A 26,310-nucleotide genomic window follows, 5' to 3' on the forward strand; every position below is an offset into this window, starting at 1 on the left:
AAAACACAAAAACTAAAACAGATTTAAAATAAATATATAGCATCAAGGCGAAATGGTCTCTTTCCCTACTCTATTTCCCTTGTCTTTTTAAACCTATTTGTGTTTATGTTTCAAAAATGGTACCCATATTCTTACAATATATATCTTAAAATGTGTGTTAGAGAGTTTGCCATAATCTGTTAAAGTTGCATTCATAGTGTAACCATTTACAGCGCGAGCTTAAGACTGGACTGCTAATGATTCTTTTAGATTTGTAATCGACTACGAACTTGTAGAACTGTCTGTGTTCAAATCAAAAGCAGAGGCTGGAAAACTGTGAGAACATGTCTTTACTGTGTGGCATATAATGAGAACTGAAAATGGCTGCCAGGTATTTCCTGTCAGCCAGCACTTTCTGAATGGTAAGTGGATGGCAGTGATGTCATTTCCACCTAACACACATAGCATACATCTACATCCTCCGTTTTTTAGAACAAAGTAACAATCAACAGGTGTGTGGGTACATGTACAAGACAGTGTGACAGGTGTTGGATATGAGAATAGCGTGCAAGTGAAAATATACATGAACTGGTAATAACGAAAGTTACATAACAAAGTACTGGAATTTAGAATTAGGCCTGGAGATTCTACCTTGTGATGAAGAAAGGGGGTAGTGATGTGTCCTGTGTTGAACAGGGCTCACTATTGGTCTGGGGTATAGGACTGTCCTGCACTGCAATAAATGCTTCTTCAGAGGACCCACTGTCCACATTGATTGGTGTTCTGACACCCTCAGGCCGAATCCGTGAGGTGGGGGTGCTGGTTTACACATCGCTAAGAGGTGAGCCTGTTGCGCTCATACAAAGCACCATCGGTTTGCACCACATAACTGTTGAGACTGTTGGAAGATCCTTGCACAATAAAGACTCTGTCAAACCCAACTGGGGTCTGGATGTGGACAGTCTGCCCCAGGGACAATGGTCTCAGTTGATGAGAGGCTCGACTGGGGCAGGGACTGATGTGAATGAGTTCTCTGTACAGCGCTGCAGAATCAGTGGCGCTATATAAATAAATGGTGATGGTGAGAGGTTTTGTTGTGATTGGCTTTGAGCCTTAACCTGGACCTCTCCAGAGCACTCTGCACATTGATCTCAATGGTTGGTGTAAGCTTGGCTTTGGTGGTAGGAATGATAGTGCGAGTGCATCTGGACAGAAGGTGTTGAGAAGGAGAAGGGAGCTAGTCCATTAGATTGTGTATAGCGTGGACTGCTAGTGACATGTGTGACATGCCATTCATTGGTGAAGGACTGGAAGTCACCACTCATGAATTGCATGGTGTTATTAGTGAGCAGCTTGCGTGGTATGCCATGGATAGAGAAGTGTCTTTTCACTTTGTTAATGACTGCGGCACTCGTCAGTTTAGGAAGATAGTCTCAAACCAACCGGAATATGAGTTCACTAACACAAGGTGCTCTTTTTACCTCCACACAAAAAGATCTGTAATAACAATAGACCAACGGAGGTCAGGTGCCTCATGGAGAGTGAGGCACCTGGCATGATGAGGCCATAGAGCAATGCAGTAGGCACAAGCAGAGACTACCCGTTCAATGTCAGCAGCCATAGAGGGCCAATACAATGCATCCTTAGCCCGTCGCAAAGTGGCCTACCGCCCGGGGTGCCCCTGATGGGCTTGCTGGGCATAAAATCTTTAGAGCATATGGGACTACAAACCGCTGAATAAGCAAGAGGATGACCTCTGAGAAATGTTAATTCGTTCTGGAAAGCAAAGAATGGTTTGAGGTGACGAGGCATTCCCTGGAGGAAGACGCCCAACCATGCAGGACAACATGTGACAACCGTTGGCAAAGGTCATCCCTGAGTGCAACATCACACAGCTCTCCCATGTGCCGGGAGGAGAGCACATCAAACTCCATAACATCCATGTCATCGTCAGCAGGTACTCAGGGACACCTGAGTCTGTAAGGTGAGCACGTGATAAAGCATCAGCTACGTGAAGGTCCTTTCCACGCTTGTACACCACATTGGGATGGTACCTTTGTAGCTTGAGCATTAACTGTTGGATACGTTCCGAAGCAGTGTGTATAGGTTTGTGAAGAACAGTGATCAGTGGTTGGTGATCTGTTTCAACCACCACTGGATGTCGATAGATGAACTCATGGAACTTTTGACAGGCACAGACAAGGGCAAGCAATCTGAGGCACCTGACCTCCGTTGGTCCATTGTTATTACAGATCTTCAATCTGAGTGTATCGTGACTCAGTATCTGTAAGGTCTCTGGATGAAAAACTGATGGGTTTGTTGCACTGCAAACAGACAGCAACAAGACCATGCTGGGAAGCTTCAGCAGAGATGACCACAGGAACATGTACATCAAAGAACTGGAGCACTGGGCTAGAAGTGATCATAACCTTGAGGAGAGCAATAGCATCAGCATCACAGTCCAACCAACACCCTTCAATTTCACTGTGTAAAAGCTGGCGGAGTAGAGCTGTGACATCACTGTAGTGAGACAGAAATTTTGAAATGTAATTTGTCATACCTAGAAATCGCTGCAAACTAAGCTTGCCTGTGGGGTTGGGCATTTCCTGGATGGCCTGTGTCTTGGCTGGATCCGGCTTAACGCCCTCTGAGGTTAGAAGGTGGCCAACTAATGTGACCTCAGTAACTCTGAAATGACACTTGTCAGTGTTTAATCGCATGTTAATTTCACAAATCCTGTGGAGGACTTTGCAGAGGAGCATGTCATGTTCCTACATGGTGCGACCCAACACGAGGATGTCATTAATGATGATTTCACAAGGATATCCTTCAAAGAGGTGTTCCATGCTGCGTTGTAACACTTCACTGCCAGTCAGATACCATAGGGCATTTGGAGGAATGCATGTCTGCCCAGAGGTGTCATAAATGTAGTGAGTAAGTATGACTCCTTGTCCAATGTGATCTGCCAGAACCCGCACTTGGCATCCAGAGTGGTGAATATCTTTGCATTTGGCATGTCGGCAATGACTTGCTCCATGGTTCTGAGGAGGTGATGCGGTCTCATCAGAGCTTTATTCAGATGCACAGGGTCAATGCAGATACGTACTTAACCATCCTTTTTAACTGCATCAACCATGGCTGACACTCACGGGCTGGTTTCTACCACTGGGGCAATGACACCTAATGCTGTCATAGGAATTATTTCCGCTATCACCTTATCTTTCATGGCCAAAGGCACCCTTCTGGAAGCATACACTGTAGGAGGAACAGTCTCATCAAGATGCATATGATATGTCACAGGGAGTTTTCCAATGGTCTCGCAATCGAACAGATCAGCAAAGTCACTTAATTCTGGAATATCCTATTGCAGCACGTGCATGTCAGCACTTAACGTTATTAACCCCAGTTTTATACTGTTCGGCAGACCTAGCAAATGTTTGATATTACTATCCACAATATGAAACTGCAGCGGGTACCTGTGGACTAAAATGTGGCCATACCCACAGTCTTGATTATCTGACCACCGTAAGCAATTAGATTCACTGTGTAAGAACAGTCAATAGTTGTCTTGGGGTTTGTGTGCTGGAGGAGTTCACGTGACATGACATTTGCATTTGGCGCCAGTGTAAATTTTAATTTGGATGGCGTTATTTGTCTCCTTATCAATTATGTTAGTATATATTTCACCCTTTTCAGCCCTGAGGACAACACTCTCACAGTGAAGACCGATGTCAGGATTGTTTTCATGGGGGTATATCTATATCTGTATGGACTCAGTGCGGTGGGCTGCTGGAACGTGCACTGTAATGTTGTCTGTCATCAGCTGTGGGCTTGGACCTGCACCAGCGAGCAAAGTGATTTTGTTAACCATAGGCATTGCAGCATTTATTGAAAGTAGGAGATTTGTGATAATCATAGGAATGGCAACCGCCGCAATTCACACAGAGTGTTTGTTGCTGCTCATGTTGATGGAGGTCACATATATCAGACAAGTTAACCCGTGCATGATACTCATGCATTCTAGTCAAATCAAGCTACTTAAGGTGTTAAAAAGGTTCTTGTCATGCATTAGGGCCTAGCCCAGGCCTCCTCAGGGGAAGAGCGTTACTTCCCGACGCAAGCGTCCTTTTTTAACGTGGTTTTGTCCACATGTCACCACCTCATCATTTTTCTCCATCACCTCATCCTTCATCTTCATCGTCACATCCTTCATCAAGCTACTTAAGGTGTTAAAAACTCCCCACTGTCACCCCCGGCAACCACCAACCACTCCCAACTGTCACTTCTCCTTCAAGAAATATATAGGTCAGTGTATAACTCTGCCCAGCAGGTGGCGCTGCAGCTTGTTTTATTTTTTTTCACACACGCCACTAGACATTTATATAGTAGATTCTTTTTTTCAACTTGATTGCACTTTTGCGGGACTGCACTTTTGCGGGACTGTAATGTAACATGCATATGTGTATAGCAGTGTCCAGTGTCAGTGCATTCTCCCGCAGGAGATGCGTATGAGTGACATCATCATAAGTCCCACACATAATTTTGTCCCTGATAAGCTCTCTTGATAAGTCACCATATTCACATTTCTTTGCTAATAGTTTTAATCTGTCAGCATATGACTGGATGCTTTCAGTGGGGTTCTGCACATCAGTGTTGAATGCATGTCTGTCCATTATGACATTTTTCACTTTCCTGAATGGCAAGTGGATGGCAGGGATGTCATTTTCACCAGACACACATAGCATACATCTTCAGAACTCTCTGACAAAAGTAAATCACTTTGAACACAAATAAAACAAAGGAAAAATTGTAGAACAAACTTACCTTTATCTTGGTTTGTGTCTTTCTCATTGCACACATACAAATTGTCTCCATCGCTATTGCCTTCCAGCTGTGATATCTCTCCAGTATTTTTATATTCTGGGAGTTTCTAGAAAGCAAATAACAAAACAATAAATGGCTACAGTAACTCAACATCATATCTGGAGAACATTGCTCTCAAGGGCTTTAATGCACAGATCACAAACTGATTTTAAATGGGGTTTCAGTAATCTGTATGAAAAGTGGATTGTCAACTAGCAAGAGTGTTACAGAAAACATATTACAGTGCGTGGACAGAGAATCGTGCAAGTTTCTCCATGCATTTTCTTTCATCTACATTTGTGCAACTCAGACAACGGCTGAAACATACATCATGTGTCCAAGCCTGCAATCTCAGAAAACATCCATTATGAAGCCGTGAGCAGTCAGAGCGAGGGGTACGATTTTCTTAATATACATATGATGTATAACTCCAATTTGCACAAATAATATTAGCATAACTAATGTAAACAATTTACATTGTTTGTAATGGGTTGTAGTGTACATTGATTTATGTTTTGAATCACAAATATATGTAGATGTTAGCTGCATAGCAAAGTACGTATTCATTTTCAAGCATATTTGAATTCTATTTTCATAGAGATTGCATTTTACTGCTGATGATTAAATGTGTTCTTTATTTTGTCTTCCCAATACAGAAAGAGCAGCAAGACACTCATGATTAGGGCTCAGAGGTGCGCCTATAATAAGACATCCGGAGGCAGTTGTCAGAGGCAGTACGTTTTCAGGGGCAGCAAAATGAAGAGCATTTAAAAACAATCAAATTTTTTGCAAAAGTGTAAATTTGTTGTTTTTACCTTGCTGGTAAAGCTAATAAAGTTTAATATAATTATATACTGTTTATCTCTCTGATGATTAATATATCATTTGTAGGGTTGAAATATACATATTTTTGAAAATAAATTAGTTAACAATCATTGAATAAATTGGGAAGCTCTGTGTTTAAGAAATAGAAAAAAGAAGAAATAGAAGTGTGTGTCGCTGGATACCCCTTCCCCACACACACAAAGACGAAATCACTGATTGTATAAATTTATTTCCATTAACAGCACAGTGCACCTGGCGTATACTGTTGTAAATGTATACAACTTATTAACATACTGATGTATTTCTGTTGTTGGATGCGCACATTATTTTGATTGAGTGATGGGACAAGCAGGGCTCTTCCTGTTTAAGAGAGGGCTAGTGGGGAAGCACAGTGGCGTAGGGGTTAGTACTTCTGCTTCACAGCACTGGGGTCATGAGTTCAATTCCTGACCATGACCTTATCTGTGTGCAGTTGGTATGTTCTCCCCGTGTTTGTGTGGGTTTCCTCCTGGTGCTCTGGTTTCCCTCCACATTCCAAAAACATACTAGTAAGTTAACTGCTATCAAATTGACCCTAGTCCCTCTCTGTCTGTCTGTGTGTGTGTATGTTAGGGAATTTAGACTGTAAGCTCCAATCGGGTAGGGACTGATGTGGGTAAGTTCTCTGTACAGCGCTGCGGAATTAGTGGCGCTGTATAAATAGATGATGATGATGGAGGACTTTATCAGAAGGGTAAACCATAGCTATGTAGACATGCAGGTTTTAGGGAACCAAAAATAGTGAAAACAGGTTAAAGCACATTTATGTTTGGACGTAGGTCTTTTTGTGTCCTGTATCTTACGTGAAATAGCTCTGCACATGCCCAAATATGGGCCTTGCGCCAATGAACGCAATTGCATGCAATTCATGTCTGCACGCAAATGGCAGAATGGGGTGAGAAGGGGCGGACTAATATAGGCCATGTACAGTAAGATTGTTCCATTGCCGATATAGCTGATTCAAGTCATGGATTTCTTGCAAGAACGCATTGTTTTAGCCATATCATTTTCACCCGCTACAGTGTAAATGATGACTTAGAGTGATGACTAAGACAGCATAGTCTTTAAAAATTATAAGTATGCATGCCACTAGCTAACTGTTTGCAAATAAGATAGACTACATAAATGCATTGTATGTACAGTAAAGCATCTTTATGTAATTAATATAAAAAATATTCTAAATTTAATATTTAAGTAATTGACATGACTGATAGCAGTTATTTTATGATTTCCAAAAATTGTGTATGTGTGCACATACTGCAGTATGTTCTGTGTGTCTACGTACGGCAAGTGCTGTGTAGGCAGAGTGTACTTACACCCAGATTCAAATGGAATTGTATCTTGAGATATGCTGGAATCTGAATACGTTCAGAACTATGCACAAGTTCTGCGCTATTTTTTCACATGCAGTTTATATGGAAGTTGCGTTCATACACGAATCAGGCCCCGAGTGTATTCTGATTTCAGTTACACCATGATACCATCTATTAGTATTTCATATTACTGTGTTGAAAGCTTTCCTTTTTGTAACTCGGGGAAACATTAGCTGCACATGAGCAGAAAGTACATGCCCATTTGCTCTTTCAAATCTAATCCTGATTACTTGGCTCAGAAAAGTCTACCCCTTATCCAGATTATCCATCTTCCTCACATCAACCCTTAGGATTGTATAGTACTTAAACTCTTATTTAAATTTTTGGCAGGGGTGGAACTGCTTTTGGCTCTATAAAAGGTGTGTGTGTGTGTGTGTGTACTTGAATTCCTATGTTTGTGGGGACATTGACCTGTTTACACACCAACACTGTGGGGACCTTGGTCGTATTGGCGACAAAAAAAGCTTACCAATGCTAGTCAATGCAGAGGACCTTTCTAATATACTCAGCATAAAAATCTGGAATTTCCCTGCGAGTCACTTTGTCAGACCAAAAGTGTGCGTGTGTCTGATGTGGAGTTGAGAGTGCGTGCATGTCACCACTAGAGGTCAGTGGAACATACATAATTATGTCATACTACGAGATTGCAAAGATTGCAACTTTCCTGCCCTTTTACACCAAGCGAGTGTAACCATCTGCTGCTGAAAGTAAAGTGGGGACAGTGGAGCATGACACAGCCCATTGTGGCTCCAACTATAGCCCGGAGAATAGTAGAGATGAATATGCCCTTGACACTTCAGAGCAGAGTGGCTCAGACACCAGTGGTAATATGCTATTGCCCGGCGGTGGAACAAAGTGTAGGTACCCAGAGATGTGTTCTATGCATGACCACTCTTGACTTGATGGCTGCAGTGTTTTAAACACAGAAGGTCGGAAAGATAGCACAGTGACCATCCAAATGCTATCCAAAAACAGTGATTGCTCCAGGGCGTATGACAAAAATAAGTACTGCCAGAATTGTGAGAAGCCCTTCTCATAAATAGCCCGGCATGTGGAGCATGTTCACTGTAATGCAACTGAAGTAGCCTAAGCCAGGAAATTCCCCAAGCACTCGAAAGAGAGGTGTGTGCAATTGGCACATCTTCAGAATAGAGCTAACTTTGTGCACAACGCAGCGTTCTGATACCATGCAAAATCCAGACAAAGAAATGGACACCAAAGGCTTCATGCACTGTGCAGCCTGCCAAGGCTTGTTTGCAAGAAAATAACTGTGGCCGCACATTGAGATATAAGTCCAGTCTCTGTGCGCCTTTGCGCAGCCTGTTCCACCTGACATCTGTTGTGGCTTTTGGAAGCTCTTGAGTGACATGACCCCAGATGAAATCTTACTCACTGTCAAAAATAACTGATGCATCCTGCAGATGAACAGCATCTCTTCAACCAAGTCAGTTCAGATGTTGGCAGGCACGAATACATCTATCAGAAGCTTATAGAGATGGGTAGGCTACTGTTACAGGCCAGAAGAGCTACACTTTGTAGCGGATGGAAGACTTTAGAATCCCATTGAACTTTCTGCATGAAGAAGACACAGTGAAGTTGGTAGCTGGCTATTACGAGGAGAAAAGTACATTTAATACAACCCCTTGGCACTGAAGTTCAGGCACGGCTTGCAAAATGAATCAAGCACTGTAGAGTGCTGAGCCACGATGAAAGGCTGCACTGCTGCTGTTGAAAACCTCCAAATTTCAGGAAGATCTAGGAGGCAACTAGAGTAGTGGCTAGATATTCAGACACTTTGCAAAGGCAGCAGAGGTGATATCACCTTTCCCTAACTTTTTTGTGACTCACAGCAAAAAAAGTTACAAAATAAGAACAACCATATGCAAACCAGAATAGTTGATATATCCTATTTTTACATCTAATGGTTTGCACATTTTTAAACATTATTACAATTCCTTTAGGAAAAAGGATATTCAAACTTTTCAAACAAGCTAAAAATCAATATATTATATACAAAGCTAAATAATGTAGTAATTACGGCATAGGCAAGCCAATGACCATATTTGTTTATTGCATGAGGGATTCTTGAAGGTGCACTCCCTCCACCCACCACAGGCAGTACCTGCACATTTGTCAAATTCCAGAGTTTATTTGCATGTCCTCTCAACCCAGACCCACGGGTCTGCAAGCACAGCTTCAACAAAAGCCAGATCTGTGCACACAGCCTAGCTTATAATGTAGCATTGGGTGGAGTTCACTATGTTAAGATAAACTAGAGAGTATTACTTATTTAGTATGTTGTATTCCCCAAATCTGGAGGGACCCCAGTACTCTTAATGGATAAGCACTCTGTGCTCCTACTGCTTGCCTGTTTCAACATGAACTTTCCACTGATATTACTGTAACCAATCTAAAACAAGCCATCACTTAGAGGAGAACATTGTCGATCCACTAGACACGTCAGAAGACTTGTAGGATTGGGGAAGTGAACCACAGGTAATTACAACATTAACACCATACATGTCAACTCTCCCGGAATGTCCGGGAGACTCACGAATTTCGTGTAGTCTCATGGACTCCCGGGAGAGCTGGCGATTCTCCCGCATCTGGCCCATCTGCCTACTTAAACCCGGTCAACATAAGGTTGGCAAGTATAATTAACACTACAAACTTCAGCCAAAATTTTTTCGGGTGGAGTCCTTCTTTAAGTGTTAGCTTTTAATATTGATTGACCTTTAATTTAAATGGGTATATGAAGGAGGATTCTTATTTTTTATAATAATGTATCATTACAACAAACAATAGATTTTGTCAAGTGTACAAGTAAAGCATCTCTTTGCAGATCGCTAGCAAGGGAAAACCACATGCACATTACAGAGCTACTGTGATGAAAGCTTTAGGCGATCCAACGATATAGTACACGCCTCATTTACTTCTCACCACTTCCTGGAGTTTTAGTGCTTTTATGGTTAGACTCCTTGAAAATAACATAATGCTAACTAATGGTGCTATAATGCAAGCACTCAGTTTTATGTCCAGAATATCATCACTTAAAAGCCATCTCCCTATCATAACTCATTAAAACACTGTAGTTAGATCATTTATGTACAACTCACATTGATTTGTATAACAATAATAATCTTTATTAATATTTAGCACAAACACCGGTCGGTGACACAGGATCTGCCTGAAGAATACAGCTTTTCCATTGATATTTATTTATTTAGGGCATGTATTTTTTAATTTGTTATGGTTATGTTTCCAATCCAAGCTTTATTTATACCTTAATCTATGGATCAATGCTGTTTTTACTTTACAAAGGTGTACCACATGCAGTAAGACTGAATGCTTTCATTAACTGCCTGTAATATTATCTGACTAATAAATTACTATAGAACAACCACATATGAAGTATCTAGGACATACTTTAAAACATACATGCCAACTCACCCGGAATGTCCAGGAGATTCCCGAATTTCGGATAGGTCTCCCAGACTAGGAAGTGGGCAGAATTAGAGCCAAAATGACACGATATCAGAGAATCGCGTCATTTTGGACCCACTGTAAAATGAAAATGAAAAATGTTTGTGTCATCACTTTGTGGGGGCAGGGCCAAAATGATGTGATTCACCGAGCCCACACACACACACACACCTCCCCCCTCCATGTCTCGGACGCCAACTTCCTGAAGTTGGCAATTATGCTTTAAATTGAAAGGTAACGTTCAGTGTATTTCTTCCTGGCAAACTATTTTTAAATACATAAAATATTGTCTATGTGTGCCATATGTGGCACTGTGGCGCATGTGATGTTATTGCATTAGATATGCTTAATGTTTGTAGACACTCCCTTATATGTTTAAGCTTGAATCTTTAGTGATGGTCCCTAAGACCATGTGGAATGCTGGGAAGTGGGTGTGGGCAGTGTGCAATGTACCCGGAGTCTGTAAATGGCTGAATAAAGAGCTCAGCAGTGCCCACCCATGCTTCAGTGTCCTGATGAACTGATTTACAAGTATATTAACAAAACATGGTGTCAGAAGAAGTTTTAACTGGACTGCTAGAGCTCAGAGTGTGAAAGGATCCTGCAGAAGTCTGTAAAGCTGTGACACGCAGTGTCTGAATATCTGCCTTGTGCTCTGGTCACATCAAACAGTGAGTAACTATGGATAGGCTGTCTCCTCCAGCAAGCATGCTCCTGTCTGGCAACTTGTCTGAAAACTGGAAAAGATTTAAACAAAGGTTTAATATATATCTTGCTGAATGTGGAGCTGATGCAATGGAGGATAAAACAAAGTCATCCATCTTCCTCCATGTGATAGGAGAGGATGTGCTGGACATTTATAACAGTTTTCAGTTTGCTGAAGGGCAGAATATGGTGCTATCTTCTATAATGCAAAAGTTTGAAGATTACTTTGTGCCAAGGAAAAATGTGACATATGAAAGATATAAGTTTTTCACCTGTGATCAGAAGTCTGGAGAAGGATTTGATCAGTATGTTACAGATCTGCAATCACTCAGCAAAACCTGTGAGTTTGGTGATTTAAAGGACTCACTGATTAGAGATCGTATTGTCTGTGGAATACCTGATAATGGACTCAGAGAAAGATTGCTGAGAGAGCAAGACCTAACACTAGACAAGGCAATGACTATGTGCAGATCTGCAGAAATGACCAGACTGCAAGCCAAACAGTTACACAAGGAATCTGATACTACTGTACATGTGGTGAAGAAAACAGAGCCAAGCAAACCACCATTCTCTAAAATGAAGCAGTCTAAAATGCAATCTAATAGGAAAATCTGCAGTAGATGTGGAAATACTCACAATCCTAAAATGTGCCCTGCTTATGGTAAAACCTGCATGAAATGTGGTGGACTTAATCACTTTGCCAAATGCTGTAGAACCAATAGTGAAACAAACAAAGTGCATGCCGTTGAACAAGCTACGTCTGAAGATTTTTTTGTGAATTGTATTGAACTTTGCAGTACAGACAAGAAAGAATGGATTGTTCCTTTAACAGTGAACGAGATTGTCATTCCCTTTAAGCTTGATACTGGTGCACAGGTGAATTTGATATCGTTTCAAGACTATTAGACTTTTAGAGTAAAACCTAAAATTCATCCAGCCAATGTGAAAGTTACAGGCTACACTGGGGAGGAAATTCCTGTGAAAGGTACATGCCTAGTGACCCTGAGCTACAAAGGACAAAAGTTCAAAACATCTCTACTGATTGTGCATAAAGATGTACAACCGATTCTAGGATTAAGTTCATGTGAGAAGCTTAACTTGATAAAGAAAGTTTTCATGGTGACATCAGAAGTAGAAGATGAATGCAAATCAGTGTTTACAGAATACAGAGACATGTTTGAAGGTTTAGGTTGTCTGCCTGGCGAGCATAAGATAAATCTAGACACGCAAGTTCCTCCAGTGATACACCCCTGTAGAAAAGTGCCATTTGCGCTGAGAGAAAAACTAATACAGGAGTTAAACCGCATGGAAGTTTTGGGTGTGATACAGAAAATGGGTGAGCTCCTTAGTAATTGTTGAAAAGAAAAATGGACAACTTAGAATATGTCTGGATCCAAGAGATTTAAATAAGGCTATTAAAAGAGAACATTTAAAAACTACCAACCAGAGATGAAATCATGTCACAATTTGCGGGAGCAAAATGGTTCAGTAAATTGGATGCATCTTCAGGATTCTGGCAAATGAAGCTAGATGAAGCCAGCTCAATGCTGTGTACATTTAATACCCCAGAAGGTCGATACAGATTCCTTCGACTACCATATGGGATATTGTCTGCTCCAGAAGTATATCACAAAAGGATACACATGATTTTTGAACACATTCCAGGTGTTGAAACAATGATGGATGACATTCTTGTCTGGGAATCTACAAAAGAAGAACATGATTCTAGACTGAGACAAGTAATGGAACTTATCAAGAAGGTGAATCTAAAGCTGAACAAGGATAAATGTGAATTTGGTGTGAAAACACTTACCTTTATGGGTGACGTGGTCTCGGAGGAAGGTGTGAAGCCTGACCCGAGGAAAATATCAGCCATAATAAACATGGAACATCCTAACAACAAAGACGACGTGAGAAGATTCCTAGGAATGATTACTTACTTAGGAAAGTTTATTTCTCAACTCTCCGAACAAACAGCACCTCTAAGATGGTTGTTGGACAAAAATAATGAGTGGATGTGGTCACATGAACAAGAAGAAAGTTGGCAAAACTTGAAACGGACCATCACAGAGTAACCGGTACTAAGATTCTTTGATCCTACAAAAAGAATAAGAATTTCAGCAGATGCCTCGCAATTTGGCCTAGGCTCAGTGTTGTTACAAGAACATGAGGATACATGGCAACCGGTAATCTATGCATCAAGAGCATTGACAAGTGCTGGAACAAGATATGCTCAGATAGAAAAAGAACTTCTAGCAATCACATATGCATGTGAGCGATTTCATCAATTTGTGTATGGTCAAGCGTTTACAGTGGAAACTGACCACAAGCCATTGGTAGCTATCATGGCTAAATCGTTACATGACTGTCCCATGAGAATTCAACGAATGCTTATAAGACTACAGAAATATGATGTCCAATTGCTGTACTGTCCTGGTAAATACATGTACATTACTGACACACTTTCCCGTGCTGTGAACAAAAGTGAAGGTTCCGAAAGTCTGATGGATAAAGAGATAGACGCATATGTTAATTTGATTGTAGCTTCTCTACCTGTGTCTCTTGCAAGACAAGAACAGATAAGAAAAGAAACAGAGACAGACATCACAATGAAAGTGTTACAAGACATCATTCTGAAAGGATGGCCAGCAGAAAAAAATGCGTGCCCACTGTCTATTCATGATTATTGGATGTACCGCACTGACCTTACGGTTGTCAATGGTATTATTTACAAAGGCAATAGAATTATTATACCTGCACGACTAAGAAAAATTATGCTGTGCAAGATACATGAAGGCCACTTAGGAGAAGAGAAATGTAAACGGAGGGCTCGTGAAGTGATGTATTGGCCAAGAATGAACCAGGACATAGCACAGACAACAGCTACATGTGAACTGTGTCTTATGTACAGACCAAAGCAACAAGTCGAGCCGCTGAGTCCTCATGCAGTACCAGAGAGACCATACCAGAAGGTAGGCGCAGATTTGTTTGATTGTATTGGAAAAACGCACATTGTCGTGACTGATTATTATTCTAATTACCCTGAGGTGCAGACTCTACCTACAACTACTAGTAAAGCCGTAATCAGTTGCATGAAGTCAATCTTTGCAAGGCATGGTGTTACTATGGAAGTGTTCACTGACAATGGACCTCAGTTTTCCAGCGCTGAATTTAGACAATTTGCTGAAGAGTGGGAATTTGTCCATGCAACATCGAGTCCCCACTATCCACAGTCAAATGGGTTGGTGGAAAGTTCAGTAAAAACTGTAAAGAGTCTAATGAAAAAAGCACAAGACGGCAAAGAAGATTTCTACAAAAGTCTTTTAATCTACCGCAGTACACCTCTACAGAATGGACTCTCTCCTGCACAAATGCTGATGGGAAGGAGGATTAGAGCAAATCTTCCGATAAGTGATGAACTGCTTAATACGCAGCACGTGGGGCAGCACGGTGGCGTAGTGGTTAGCACTTCTGCCTCACAGCACTGGGGTCATGAGTTCAATTCCCGACCATGGCCTTATCTGTGAGGAGTTTGTATGTTCTCCCCGTGTTTGCGTGGGTTTCCTCCGGGTGCTCTGGTTTCCTCCCACACTCCAAAAAACATACTGGTAGGTTAATTGGCTGCTATTAAAATTGACCCTAGTCTGTGTGTGCCTCTCTCTGTCTGTGTGTGTGTATATTAGGGAATTTAGACTGTAAGCTCCAATGGGGCAGGGACTGATGTGAGTGAGTTCTCTGTACAGCGCTGCGGAATTAGTGGCGCTATATAAATAAATGATGATGATGATGATGATAACTCAGCATTGGTGAGACTGAGTAAGGTACGTCAACAGGAGAAACAGAAACTGTACCATGATAGGCGAGCAAAAAGCTTATCTGATCTAAGATCAGGTGACCAAGTCCGTCTCCGAGATCATGAGAAAGGCATTTGGATGCAGAAAGGTATTGTGCAAGCACAAGTAGCACCAAGATCTTATATTGTACGTACAGATCGTGGAACAGAAGTAAGAAGAAATTGGGTCGATTTAAGATCTCAACCCAACCATAGTGATGGCAACACGACTGAAGAATACCCTTCATCTTACATGTATGATGGACTTGATAATGGTGAACAAACCATGATGGAAGAAAGGTCCAACATGGTTGACGAAACACAGACTTTGTGTGAAAGACCCATAAGAGAAATACGCAGACCTGAGAGACTCATTGAAACGTGTTAGATGATGTTCTTAATGTTATATCGTTGAATTGTTATACTGAAGGATACAGGGCTTATCTTTAAAGAAAAGAAGATGTGATGTTATTGCATTAGATATGCTTAATGTTTGTAGACACTCCCTTATATGTTTAAGCTTGAATCTTTAGTGATGGTCCCTAAGACCATGGGGAATGCTGGGAAGTGGGTGTGGGCAGTGTGCAATGTACCCGGAGTCTGTAAATGGCTGAATAAAGAGCTCAGCAGTGCCCACCCATGCTTTAGTGTCCTGATGAACTGATTTACAAGTATATTAACAAAACAGCGCAGTGACTAGCATTGCTGCCTCGCAGATCTGAGACCCCATACAAGTAGGTTTGGCTTTTGACTGAATTGGCCCTGGTGTTTGTGTGCGTATGCATCTGGGATAAATAAATTAGATTGTAAACTGCACTAGAGCATAGATTCTTGAAAAAGAATAAACATTCTGCGATTATAAAGCGCTGTATAAAATGTTGGTTCTACATAAATAAAGGATAATTAAAAAGTATATTATTTGCTATGAGAGAACTTATTGGCTATATACTGGCATGTGAGGCTTAAGGAGATATTTTGGCTATATGAGATATTTGGCTATATGCTGATATGTAATATCTTTGTTTGTTTCAGGGGCTTCTTTACGGTCAATGTAAAAAAATCTCTTTAGAAGGCTAGTTCATATGCGCACTGCATAGAGGCTTGGCCCCACCGATAGGTCATCTCCCAGCATCAGTTTCAACTCCACAGCATGAATAGCTTTCAATTTGTAACCTGTTGACATCAACAGATGAGGCGGCAATAGGGACAGGAATGCATAAGTTTGAAGCCCTCTGAAAACAATAAATTATACCACATATACCACAAATCTTTATAGTATAAGCTTTCTACCATACATACATAAACTGCACAATATTCGCATACTTTGAAAAGTTCTGTATCATTTTGAAAAGATGCCTGAAAATATCTATTCCATTTTATAACACTCTGCGTTCTGAATGTGTCCTTTTCTCCAAGTAGTTTAAATGTCAGCTTTATTTTTTTATCTTTAAAAACAATCAAAAACATTCGGCAAAAGTGCAAAGTGCTAGAAATGTACTGCCATTGTAAAACAAATAAGGAACTGCAGAATATTGCCCTCATATGTGGTGTAGCAGCAGAAGTTGAGGAAGACAGCTGATGAAATGAAAATAAAACTTTGCTATGCTGACTACAGAAAACATGTAAGCAGTTATCGTTACAGTGGATGTACAAAGGGAGGAAATTATAACAAATATATTGATTGATGATGCTAATTACCAAGTAGCGGAGAGAAGAATGAAAAATGAAAAAAAAAAGAAACTGGTAGAAAATAAAGAAAAACGAGACAATGAAACCACAAAGTAGAACACAAAAATATAATATGTGAAGGAAAAGATCATAATTTATATGGGTTCATTTGCTTTAAAGGGACAGAATCCTGATTTTGCTGTGTGTTCTGTGCCTGTAATGTCTCTTGGTACATTCACCCAATTAGCCTGACTTATGATAATTATATAAGGATAATGACTTTGAAAGTTAAACATTTTTTGTAAATTTGACTGTTTTTTAATATTGCATGGATGGATAAAGCCTTTTGTTCCAGGGTCTTGATTCATACATATATGGATAATTATGCAACTGCCTCCCCATCCACTGCAGCACAACATTATTTTGTCAAGGTTTAATATAAGCTGAATTTGTTCCAAACTCTAAATCAGGTCCTAACATAGTAGGCTAATAAGGTATAATATACCCAGACTTGACTACATAATTGTACATACAATTGTGTCCCAGAGGCCCTTTATGTTTTAAACCACCCATATCACTGTTGTCCTCCATCGTTGTATTCCCTGCTACAAAACATCTATTTACCTCCTCCCACGCGCGTATCCAAGACTTTGGCAGCGCTGCCCCCCTCCAGTGGAACAAGCTCCCTCCCTCCATCAGAACTTCCCCTAATCTGTCCAGTTTCAAACGGGCTTTAAAAACCCACCTTTTTCTTAAAGCCTTCCAGTCTCCCACTTAATTTCCTACCTTTTCTTCTGCCTCTTCCCCTCTTTCCCCTTCCCTTACCCTTATCATCCATCTCTCCCCCATGTCTCTCTGTCTGTCTACCCCACCCCTTAGATTGTACGCTCCTTTGAGCAGGGTATTCTCTCCTCCTGTCTTCACCACTGTTAACTCTGCTCTCCAGCTACTTAGCCCTCCTCCTTGAGGACCCTCTTCCCCCCGTCCCCTCTCGCTCCCTCCTATCCCCTTGGGGGTCTCCCTGTCATCCGTGCCTTCCATCTTGGACTCCATCATTGGTGGACCTTCCCCTCTCCCCTCCCCCTCCCTCTCTAGCTGTGCTTTGAGCTCACTGAGCTACTGTGCTTATTGTTTACTGTACTGTGCTGTCTCACCTCGTATTGTAATTTTGTTTGTCCCTGTACGGCGCTACGGACACCTAGTGGCGCCCTATAAATAAAAATTAATAATAATAATAATAATAATTTATAATATAATTGTTTCTAAAATGTAAGTAATACATTATTAATGTACAAACTTCAATAAAATAGATAAATTAAAAGACATGCAGACACAGATATATATACAGCTATATATAGATATATGTTAACGGTTGTGCTATCCACACAAATATGTTAATGTGACATACCTTGTTTAATGTTACATATGAGCATAAATGTAAGTTATACATGATAAAAACATACTTTGATTATAGCTGCCCTTTAAATTGTAATATTACGTGTAACTAAAAATACAAGAAGAAATTAAGCAGAAAAACATAGTACCTCTTGTGCGATTGTTGGCTTGGATTCATTTATATACAAAGGAGTCTTCGGAGGGCGTGGTGGTGGCAACTGAACGTGGTTTTCATACCGTCTCACCATATAATATTCTTGTTCATTGATTTCTTCTGTATTGGTTTTTGTTGGCAAAGAAAATATTTTGCCGTTAAAACCACCAATCAGTCGAAAGGAAAGGTTTAGCCGGAACACTGGAAGTTCCCAAACATCTTCAGGATTGTCACATAAACTAACAAGCAGGTACGAGTCTGTAATTTGCTCTTCCAGCTTCAACACTGAAGTTTTTGCTAAAATGTCCCCTCCCACTGCAAACAGGTCCCTAACCGACACCTTAACATTCAAAGGTAATTGAAAATGTTTGCAAAGTTCTGATAGGTAGTATTGTTTGTCATCATGTACAAGCTCTATAAAGCCACCTTCCACGTACAATGGAAGAGTAACTTCCACAGAGTATGCACCTTGTGTTTTTGTACATTCCATAGTGTCTACAACTGTTTTTTTGCCTTCATTTATGATTTCACAAGTCTGGAACTGTCTCACCAGCAACTGGTCTCCAACAGAGAGTGAGGACAGTTCTTTATGTAGTGAATTAAATGGCTTTGTTGCCACCACCTGAAGATCAACCATTTCGCTCTTGGCAATATTTAAGTCATAGACAGTTGGGAAGAAGCGGGGTCTTCTTTTAAACTTTCCTTTGTAATTAGTAGGAATTAGAAAATGCCTCTTTGTAGTATCACTTCTTAACTCTGAAGCAATAATTCTTTCCGCTTGATACTTTCTGTGCACAATGATCCTTTTACCAGATTGTAATAATTTGTAAGCTTTGCAATTTTTTAATGGCCCTTCCATAATTTCTGCCATAAATGGAAATTCATCAGTAGTTTTTTCAAATATATTCTGAGTTGTTAATACTTGGGTGAAGAATTTCGTATCAAAATGCTGAGTAATATCCATTACTTCCACATCAAGATCCGACGGGAGAATAAAAACATCTCCATCTGAAAACAGAGAAAACTTTTAGAAATGAATGTTCCAATTCAAAGAGTATCCTTGTTTCCTGTTTTCTGACAGCAGTGCCGTCTGCATTTATTTTTATAGGCAGAGCACTTCTGTGTTCAATATCGCAAATAAAATTCCCTCATCTCACATTTCCACTCTCCCCCCTGTAGCAACACATTTGATCACCCTATTGCAACACATTCCTCCACCCTACAGCATCACATTTATCTACCATAGCATCACATCCCCCCATAGCAACACATCTCCCATAGCAATACCCCCACCCCCATAGGAACCCCCTCATAGCAATACATCCCACCCCCTATAGCAACACATTCTCTCGCATATTCTTTACCTTTCTCCAAAATTTGTCTCTGTCATGAGTTATCTCCTCGGTAATACAGGTAGTATTCCTGTCTTAGGTCTGCCTGCATCTCAGGGGATGGCTGGCAGATTTTAGCCCGGGGGCCAGACTCGGCTCAGCAGCCTATTAGGAACATTTTACAGGAAAAAAAATGCCTGTGGCCCAGTGACCCAGCCCAAGGTAGTCAACTATTGGACCGGCCCAGTGGGCAGATGTCTCCCTACCCCCCAGTCCAGTCTGCCTCTGCTGCATTTGTCCGGTGACCCACGGGCCACAAAAAAATGATGCTACATCAAATTCTCTGATGCCTGCCGCTTTCCTGCACCCAAGTCTATGTTCTCTACTTTATGTATATGTGTTCTATGTCCACATCTATCTCTTGTGTTTTCTCTTCCTTATCCCCTTGTGTGTCTTATGCAAACTCCCTTGTCCTCTGGTAATCCCATTTCCCTAGAATTAATTAGTAGCCCCAATAATATGAATTATTATTATATAGTACTTACATTGCATCAGGGCCTGTACATCATAAACAGGACTTAGAACCATCATTCTTTTCATGATATTGCTGTGGTTAACCTTTTCAATAGCACAGTTGGCTATTATCTCTGCAAGAATGACAATCCGTGTTCTGTCTTTGGCAATTTTCCAGTCCAGAATCTCTTTAAGTGTGTAAATCCTTTCATCTGGGCACTCATAAAACTCTCCAGTATAGGACAGTGGTAACATCAATAAGTGATCTGTTCCCTCTATTATCACTTTACATTTCACAGACATAATACCATTTATTTTTTCTACAGCGTTGAACATGATGTTCTTGCCTTTGTCTACAGTGATGTCTCCTATATGTAGGTTTGAATGGCTATAGAAATAGAAATTGCCAAACTGATTGCTTCCATCAAGTAGTGTCTGTACAATCTCCTCAATGGAGTGATAAGGTTTCTTATCAGCAACAACTGTAAACAACCCTAAGAGACACAACAAAAGTAGTTAAACAGATATACAATTTCCACTTATCCTGCTCGTTAACTTGCTTAGTATATTATTCTTAATTAGTGTTAACACATACATCAGTAAGACATTTGTAACCTAACCAAGTCAATCAAACACAGCTCCAGCTTATCAACAAATTGTTTTGGCAGTACATTTCATAGTTTGAACACTGATTTCTTATTATTCAACTCTGAAAGGCTTACATTTAACCCAGTGTACAAACTTTGTTGGTCAAAGGGCTACTTTGGGAGATTGTAGTCATTTGAGGGGTTGCAATAAAATGTAACGGGCCTGAGTCGTTAAGGCAAAAAAGGAGTAAATGTCCTCTGGGACAAACCATGTTACAATGCAAGGTGTGCAAATCAGTTTATTATTTTGCACATAAGTTAAATACTGGCTGTTTTTTCATCTATCACACAAATACTTCATAACTTTATTATTACACTGAAATTTAATGTTGATCTAGGACATGCCCTACCCCAACTATAAATCTGCGCCCACATTTTAAATCTACCTCCCCCTCCAATGCAACATGGTTTTGCCCAGGTGCAAATGATACTCCTTTTTTATGCTTTGCTCTCCTTAATGACTCAGGCCCAACGTGCGTAAAACATGTTAAATATATTGAATGTACTACAGAAAAACGGTAACCTCATGGGTCATGGTTGCATCAAGTAGGAGACATGTCATCCCCCTCACACATTTAGTTCTGTTCTGTGACACATTTTCCCATTTTTCTTCTATAACACATTTCTTCCCCATCTCTCCCCTGTAATATTTTTCCTGCCCCTAGGTAACACATCCACTCTCTCACCTTTGTAATACCACATTTCTTCCACATCCCCTGTAACACATACAACCCCTAAACTCTATAGCAACACATTTCTTTCCCTTCCCTCCCATGTAAATCATTCAACCCCACCCCACAAGTGTAGTAACTCATTTCACCCCATCTCTCTGTAATACATTCCACCCATACAGCCATAATAAGATCTGGTACAAGATGGATACAGTGGAACACAAAACACCAACAAAGAAATACTACTATAGTATTTATGTCCCAGCATCCTGGGTGCCGCTGTATCTATGTGGGCCACAAAATATGTCCTAGTGTGCTATTGTACTAGCGATTCAACCCAACCAGAGTTGTTCCCACAACCATAGCAAACCGCATGGAATGGAAAGTTAGGTAACTGATAAAGTATGATAAATATTTAAATGACAGTAGAACTAATATTGTACAATACCTGGAAAATCAAGAGGCAGCTCCACTGTGGGCAACATGTCATATTCATTGCAACTATAAACATGAGCTAAAACTTTCTTGACTTTAAACCCAGTGATTTTAATCACATCTCCTGTTGAAAGGGAGCATTCATTCCCAAAAAGTTCACAATTAGGACCTAGACAATTTAGAAGGGGAAAAAAACAATTTAAGATTCATAAAAATGTTATTAATAATTTTTCAACTCATTGGTCATATTAAATGATATTTTAAAGTCCCTCAATGTTAAGACTATTGACAGAGACACAGTAGCTATGAACGCCCACCAACAGCAAGCAAAACAAACATTTAGTGTTAACAAAACCACAACTCAGGAAATTAATGCAGTATCATACATGGATTAACTGCTGGCCAAGGAGAACGTTTCTGTGTAATGTTTCAGGTAATCAGTACTATTAGTTCAAGGCAAAAACAAGTTTGCTGGTGTGAGAGTATATATATATTTTTTGGGCAAATCAGTGAACCAAACTTGCAACATTTACATCATGCTTCCCTCTCAGATTCTGAGGTAGTAATACACAAAATAATTCAGATTTTTTTCAATTAGATCAGAGTTAGGTTACATTCAGTCCTATTTTCCAGTTTGTAACACGCCAGGCATGGGCCTTAGGTACAGCTCAGCGGGTATAAAGTAGAGAATAAGTTAGTGTGGGGGCAGAATGTTGGAAGAAGTTGTAGGGCAGCAAGAGGAGACTCTCCTGGCAGGTGGTTGCCCATTAATTAAATAATTTAAAGAGGCAATGTTCTAAGGGCTAACTGTATTATTAAGGTTAAGTGTTTCATTAAACACTTAACCTGCGGGGTCCCGACATTGCCACTTTAAATTAACATTTATCTATGTCGCACTGTTAACTTACGTCAAAGTGAAGTGCCGGAAAGCTGTGCAATCGAAATTAGTTCCTGTCAACAAGCCGCTCTCATCGGAAATATGTAGCTTCGGATTTTAGGTAAGTCTGTATTAAATTACAGTCGCTTTTGTACTAATCAGATTTTTTTTGTAGGGATCCTGGTTGTCAGTTTTTTGATAATCGGGAAAGCCAATCAATCTGCTCAATCAGACTTTCCCACAGCCTTTAACTATTTAGATGGTCTTTGAAAACCCATCTCTTTTTTTTTTTAGAGGTGACCTTATCCCCGATAACACTATTCTCACTAATGCACCCTTACAACTGCCATAATCTCCACTCTGAGCCACACTAGCTCCTCTTGTTTCAGCTGTGCCCTCTTCCATTTAGAATGTAAGCTCTCTCATGAGCAGTGTCCCTTTGTTTTCATGTCTGCCTTATATGTCCCTGTTTTATATATGTATTGTTTCACTACTGTACAGCGCTGTTGAGCACTGTGGCACCTTACAAATCTACGATAATAATAATAATAATAATGTGCAACAAATGAATTTACTAAAAGCATCAATAAAACTTGTTAAAAAAAACTCTGTAAAATAGCAGAAACAACTCCCCTTCTCATGTAAAGCAAAAAAAAATATGAATAAATATTTGTTTGCAAACGCATACAAAAGCATAACATATAGCTGAGCAACAAAGAAAGCACCAATTAGCTTCAGCAGTACAAGCGCAAGTAGCCAACTAATATTGGTGCACTAGTGCCAGAGACCGTCATCATCATTATCCACTATTTACACCACCCACGACCAACCACAAATAATACGGCTTTATCAGCATATAAAAGTTTTTTTTCCCAGTCTACATCCATTCCCAATTGCAAGTACACCACCTTACTGTACTTGGCCTATGTTAGAATGCCCCCACACCCCCTGTTCAGCCTCTCAAGATGCAGGCTGGCGTAACTGGCAGGATCACACAAAACTTCATGGGTGCATATGCATGTGCCCACTTTCTGGACATATGCTTAGCAAGATATGCTGCACAAGTTGGGTACGTCCTACTCTGCATGAGCCCCATAGTTTCAATCCAATAGACCCTTTTATCTTTTCCTGCAAGTTGCCTTTAGTGGTGAAATATTTAATGAAGAACTTAGCCAAGAATTAATTTACATTTTATATATAAAATACACACACTCACGTTTCAACCACTTCTAGAAGCACTATTCAGTATTGTCACTTTTTTCTATTGTCTCTCAGGAGTGATTAACTAGAGTGATTCAGACTTGTCTAATTTCTATTTCTCTCCTTCCTTGCAATCAGATATTTCTGGTTATCAAGGTTATCTATTTGTGATGCTGCAATACATATGGTTCCAAGAGCATTTTTATGTTTTACATCTTTGTTATTCCAGTCTTATCAAATGAAGTAAAGTGATTTTAGAAAGGCTTGATGTAAAACTAAAAATACAAATATGGTCACACCTGTATTGCATGGGTGCCCCCAGCAAAAACATTTGTTTAATACAGATATTACATAGCTTATAGTACCTAATGTCGCACATACATGTAAGACATTTAGGGGGAATTCAATTATCTCCGAAGTAGCGCAGCGTTAAATCTAGTACCATTATTATAGTAAATTTAACCCGGGAAGCCAGTGTTGAAACTACCATAATAACGGTATTTCATCATCATCATCATCATTTATTTATATAGCGCCAGCAAATCCCGTAGCGCTTAATATTTAAGTGCACTATTACCATAATAACGTAATAATAGTGTGCAGGCTGCGTTACTTTTACAATAACGTGGCCAATTGAATTCCCCACTTATACTGATATTTACAAAACACAGCTATTTACTATGTTTACTATTTTCACTAATGTTTGCAAAATGTGAATTACATTTTTAAGCTGTTTTTAGCATGCTAAATTAAACTGAACTGAAAAGTAGTACACCTATTCCTCTGTACTTACATTTAAATACTCCCTGGAACATAACTGGAAACTTAAAACAGACTTAGAAAGGGTGAATATCTGTTTCTTTTTCATATAATTTTTAAATACTGCAGTGCCCTTGGAGATTAATATGTGCAGGGAGGCGGAGTATTTTTATCCACAGATTTAAGCAATATAATTGTTTTAAAAAGAGAAATAGAAACTATGAGTTTATGTGGTGGGCAATTTACATTATGCATCTGCAGATTAAGGAACTATAAATGAATTAGCCATCTATAATTACTTAGCTATTCAGACTGAGCTCAATGAATCAACATCAGCAAGGTCAGATGACTAATAGTGACATTAATGCTTGATCATATTGATATAAGTGCTTTATATAGCATTCATTCCAAAAAGCTGCATGCAAATCATACAGTAATGTAACAATAAAGATGTACATCATTCAAAATGTAAAATCTAGAATTGGGTGGAGTTCAATAGGTTAACAATAAATCCTGAGTCCTCTGAAGGGGGGGGACTTGGGCTTGTTATTATCTATTTTATGTAGAAGTTAGGGAGCATTTATGAAATAGGGGATCACAGCATGGTAACATTTGATGTAAGATTCAATATAAAAAGCAAGGGAGGAACTTCATATTAAATTAATTTTAGAAAGGCATTGTTTAATAAGCTCAGAGAAGCATTCAGTCTATTAGAATAGGAATGTGTCGTCTTAAATAAAAGCGCATAGAACAAATGGGGAATTTTAAAAATATATTTTAACGAAATATTGTTGCAGGAACATGCCTTATGGAAAGAAAATTTCTAGGAGAAAAGAAAGCAATGTGGATAAACAAAAAAGTATTAAAGGTGACTAAGAAAAAAAGAGGACATGTAAATTACTTAAAGAAGAGGAGACTGGTAATGAAAATGTAAATTCAATAAATATAATATAAAATGTATCAAGGAAGTTAGTTTTGAAACTAAAAAAGAATTGCTAAAGATAGCAAAGGTTATTTGTGAATGTGCGAAAATGTGCTTCTGCAATTCATTGCTATATGCATAAATGCACATAATTATCCATCTTGCACATACATTCACTTCCACTGTCACAATCCAACAATCAGCTGTGCCTGAGTGACAACAAAGGGTTAATCAAAAACAACCACCTGGTCTGTCTAAAATAATTAAATCTTTCCCTATCTATTCCACAAACTAACTTTGCCTTACCAAATATGTCACCACTAAGGTTGTTTTGTGAAGAGCTGACACTCTTAGGCTAGGTACACACTGAAGAATTTTCTGGCTGACATGTTATCTCAAATGATTGTACCTACGACTGAAGGTCTAATTAGTCTGGCGATTCATCCATACACACTGATTCGATTTACCTTCAGATCTGTGCTCTTCATCTAGTCCTTCATCCCTGTCCTTTAGAGAATGACAGCATAATATTCATTCATTCATTCTTGTCACATTGTCACACTAATTAAAAACGCCTTTTTATAGTTATCCACATGGTTTCGTTAGCTTCTGTGACTCTGAAACAAAACATTCTGTTTC

The 26,310-nt window shown here is 39.7% G+C and overlaps 1 protein-coding gene across 1 annotated transcript in view; it reads right to left on the reverse strand.

The window, feature by feature from the left end:
• Positions 1-26,310, reverse strand: part of THEMIS (thymocyte selection associated) — a 79,835-nt gene that overhangs the window by 24,225 nt on the left and 29,300 nt on the right. Inside the window, exons 2-5 of the mRNA XM_075200661.1 lie at positions 21,927-22,082; positions 20,193-20,654; positions 18,312-19,324; positions 4,804-4,909 (exon numbers count right to left, since the gene is read on the reverse strand). Of these exons, the coding sequence (XP_075056762.1) occupies positions 4,804-4,909; positions 18,312-19,324; positions 20,193-20,654; positions 21,927-22,082 (1,737 nt within the window). The remainder of the gene's footprint in view (positions 1-4,803; positions 4,910-18,311; positions 19,325-20,192; positions 20,655-21,926; positions 22,083-26,310) is intronic.

This window comes from Mixophyes fleayi, chromosome 3 (genome assembly GCF_038048845.1).
Source record: "Mixophyes fleayi isolate aMixFle1 chromosome 3, aMixFle1.hap1, whole genome shotgun sequence".
Taxonomy (NCBI): domain Eukaryota; kingdom Metazoa; phylum Chordata; class Amphibia; order Anura; family Limnodynastidae; genus Mixophyes; species Mixophyes fleayi.